This window comes from Malania oleifera, chromosome 5, assembly GCF_029873635.1.
Source record: "Malania oleifera isolate guangnan ecotype guangnan chromosome 5, ASM2987363v1, whole genome shotgun sequence".
Classification (NCBI taxonomy): Eukaryota; Viridiplantae; Streptophyta; class Magnoliopsida; order Santalales; family Ximeniaceae; genus Malania; species Malania oleifera.
In genome coordinates, this window is record NC_080421.1 from 13,963,597 (window position 1) to 13,966,512 (window position 2,916).

General features: G+C 45.6%; 1 protein-coding gene across 1 annotated transcript; it reads left to right on the forward strand.

The window, feature by feature from the left end:
• Positions 1 to 605: 605 nt before the first annotated feature.
• On the forward strand, positions 606 to 1,100 carry LOC131155852 (uncharacterized). Its single transcript, XM_058109298.1, has one exon. It carries the CDS (start codon positions 606 to 608, stop codon positions 1,098 to 1,100), a length of 495 nt encoding a protein of 164 aa, XP_057965281.1.
• Positions 1,101 to 2,916: the final 1,816 nt, after the last annotated feature.

Consider the following 2,916-nt stretch of genomic DNA (forward strand, 5'->3'; position numbering starts at 1 on the left):
TTCCATCATTTTCAAGTCATCGGAAGTCGGAGAGCGACGTCGTAAGTCATCACCAATTTTATCCCGCAATAGTTGGCGCCGTCTGTGGGAACTTGCTTCTAAGAGGTACTCATCTTGTTCTCTACCTTCGACATTCAAATAATGCCAACCATTCACGACTCTAGCTCTAGCCCTGCTGCTGGAAAAAAATCACGTCAGTCCATCCATTCCACACCCGTAGAACATTCAGGAGTCACTAGAGAGGAATTTCTTGCCTTCCAAAAGAAGATGAAGAGTATGTTCAACCTACTCTTACAGAAAAAGAGTTAAGAAGAGCATGTGCCCCACCAACAACAGGTTAGCCCTAACCCACCTAAGAAAGCAAAGGAACTATAGGAGAGTGAGGAAAAAACTAACCTCACTAAGAAGGTGGAAAACGCAAATAGCATAGGAGTCAACGAGCAAAGATCGACCGAGTTGGAGGAAAAGATTAAAAAGATAAACCAAATTGAGAAGATGATGAAAGAAGGTCGGACTAACCCCTTCTACGGGGAAGCCTCTCTAAGATCCTCGGATCCACCATTCACTAAAGAAGTGATGGAAGCCCGCTAGCTAGCAAATTCAAAATGCCAACCTTTGAAAGGTACAGGGGTTTGTTTGACCCAGTCAATTATCTGGACACCTTCAAATTGTTGATGCAATTGCAGGGCACACTCAATGTCATCATGTGCCGGACATTTGTTGCAACCCTTAAAGGTAATGCCAAAGACTGGTACCAAACCCTACGTCTTGGATCAATTGGTTCTTTCTCGGAGATGGAGCAACATTTCATTAGTCATTTCCTCAGTAGTTGGAGAATCGTCAAAACATTGGCTCATCTGATGAGCATGGAACAGGGAGAAAGGGAGACACTAAAAAAGTTCATGCACCTCTTCATCACCACGACCGTAGAGATCCGTAACTTGAAAATTGGAGTGGCATTGGCAACCTTGACCACGACCCTTCAGCCAGGAAACTTCCTATCTTCTCTAGGAAAGAGACCCCCAGCTGACATGGGGGAGCTGATGGCAAGAGCAAAGAAATATATTAATCTGGAAGAGGTAATGGACACAAGAAGATAGCGAACTTATCGGAAGAGAAAGAGTTCGAAGGATACAGGGGAGGCCTCTAAAATAGGGAAGGGGCAAGAGAGTAACAAGCTACATAGTAGCCCTGGGGGTTTAGGATATACAACCCAAAAAATAAGCATGGCTCATTAGGCAAAGAAGAATCGGCCCAACTGACGAGCAAAACTCGTGAGACCAGAAGATTGCCCAACAAATAAGCATAGCTCATTAGGCGAGATCGGCCAACTGATGAGCAAAGCTCGTGAGGCTTGAATACTGCCCAACAAATGAGCATTACTCATTAGGTGAGATCAGTCCAACTGACTAGTAAAGCTCGTGAGGCCAGAAGACTGCCCAACAAATGAGCATAACTCATTAGGTGAGATCGGCCCAACTGACGAGCAAAGCTCATGAGGCCAGAAGACTACCCAAAAAATGAACATAGCTCATTAGGTGAGATCGGCCCAATTAACGAGAAAAGTTCATTAGGTCAGCCCAACAAATGAGCGTAGCTCATTAGGCAAAATCGGCCCAACTGACGAGCAAAGCCCATGAGGCCAGAAGAATGCCTAACAAATGAGCACAGATCATTAGGAAAAGAAGGCCCAACTGATAAGCACAGCTCATGAGGCCATATAACCGCCAACAAGTGAACACGACTCACTAAACAAAAAAACTCAACGATGAATAGCTCGGCAAGATTTTCCTTAAAGGGCAACTCGACAGAAAATGCCCACGAAGAGCAGCTCGAAAAAAACAACTCAACGAGAATTGCCTTGAAGAGCAACTCAGAAAAAGTTGCCCACGAAGAGCAGCTCAACAAGAATTGCCTTGAAGAGCGGCTCGGCAGAAGTTGCCCACGAAGAGCAGCTCAGCAAAAACAGCTCGGCAAGAAGGGCCTTGAAGAGCAGCTCAACGTAAGTTGCCCATGAAGGGTAGCTCGGAAAAAATAGGTCGACAAGAAGTGTTTTGAAGAGTGGCTCGACAGAAGTTGCCCACAAAGAGTAGATCGGCAAAAATAGCTCGGCGAGAATTGCCTTGAAGAGCAGCTTAGTAGAAGTTATTCACGAAGAGCAGCTCGACAAAAACAGTTCAGCAAGAAGTGTCTTGAAGAGAAGCTCGACGGAAGTTGCCCACGAAGAGCAGCTCGGCAAGAAGTGCTTTAAAGAGCAGCTCAGCAGAAGATGCCTATGAAGAGTAGCTTGGCAAAAACAGCTCAGTAAGAAGTGTCTTGAAGATCAACTCGGCAGAAGTTGCCTACGAAGAGCAACTCGGCAAAAATAGCTTAGCAAAAAGAGCCTTGAAAAGCAACTCTGTAAAGGTTGCCCACGAAGAGCAGCTCAGCAAAAACAGTTCAGCAAGAAGTGCCTTGAAAAGCAACTTGGTAGAAGTTGCCCACGAAGGGCAGCTCAGCAAAAACAGCTCGGTAAGAATTTCCTTGAAGTGCGGCTCAATAGAATTTGCCCACAAAGGATAACTCGGAAAAACAGTTTGGCAAGAACAACTCGACGAGAACATATCAGCAAGAGCAACTCAGCACATATACTCAATGAAAATTCAGCTCGACAAAGCCGTGTTCACCTCCACCTCGTCTTAAACTAGCCGATGCCCTTTCAAGTTTAACTCGGCAAAGCCAGGAGTGCCACAAGATCAGCTTAGGTAAGTTGAGCACACCCCAAATCCAGCTCGGCAAGCTGTAGATAAAGATGTAGCTGAAAAGGGTGTTAAAAAAAAAATTTTGGGGGCGTTGCCTTGGGACCCCCGAGAGGCTTGTCCACAAGCATTACATCAACCCAAGCCACAGTGTTCATGGACCAAGCCCAAGTAAGAA

Coding starts and splice junctions, on each gene's coding strand:
- LOC131155852 (XM_058109298.1), top strand. CDS start 606: ATGCCAACCTTTGAAAGGTACAGGGGTTTGTTTGACCCAGTCAATTAT.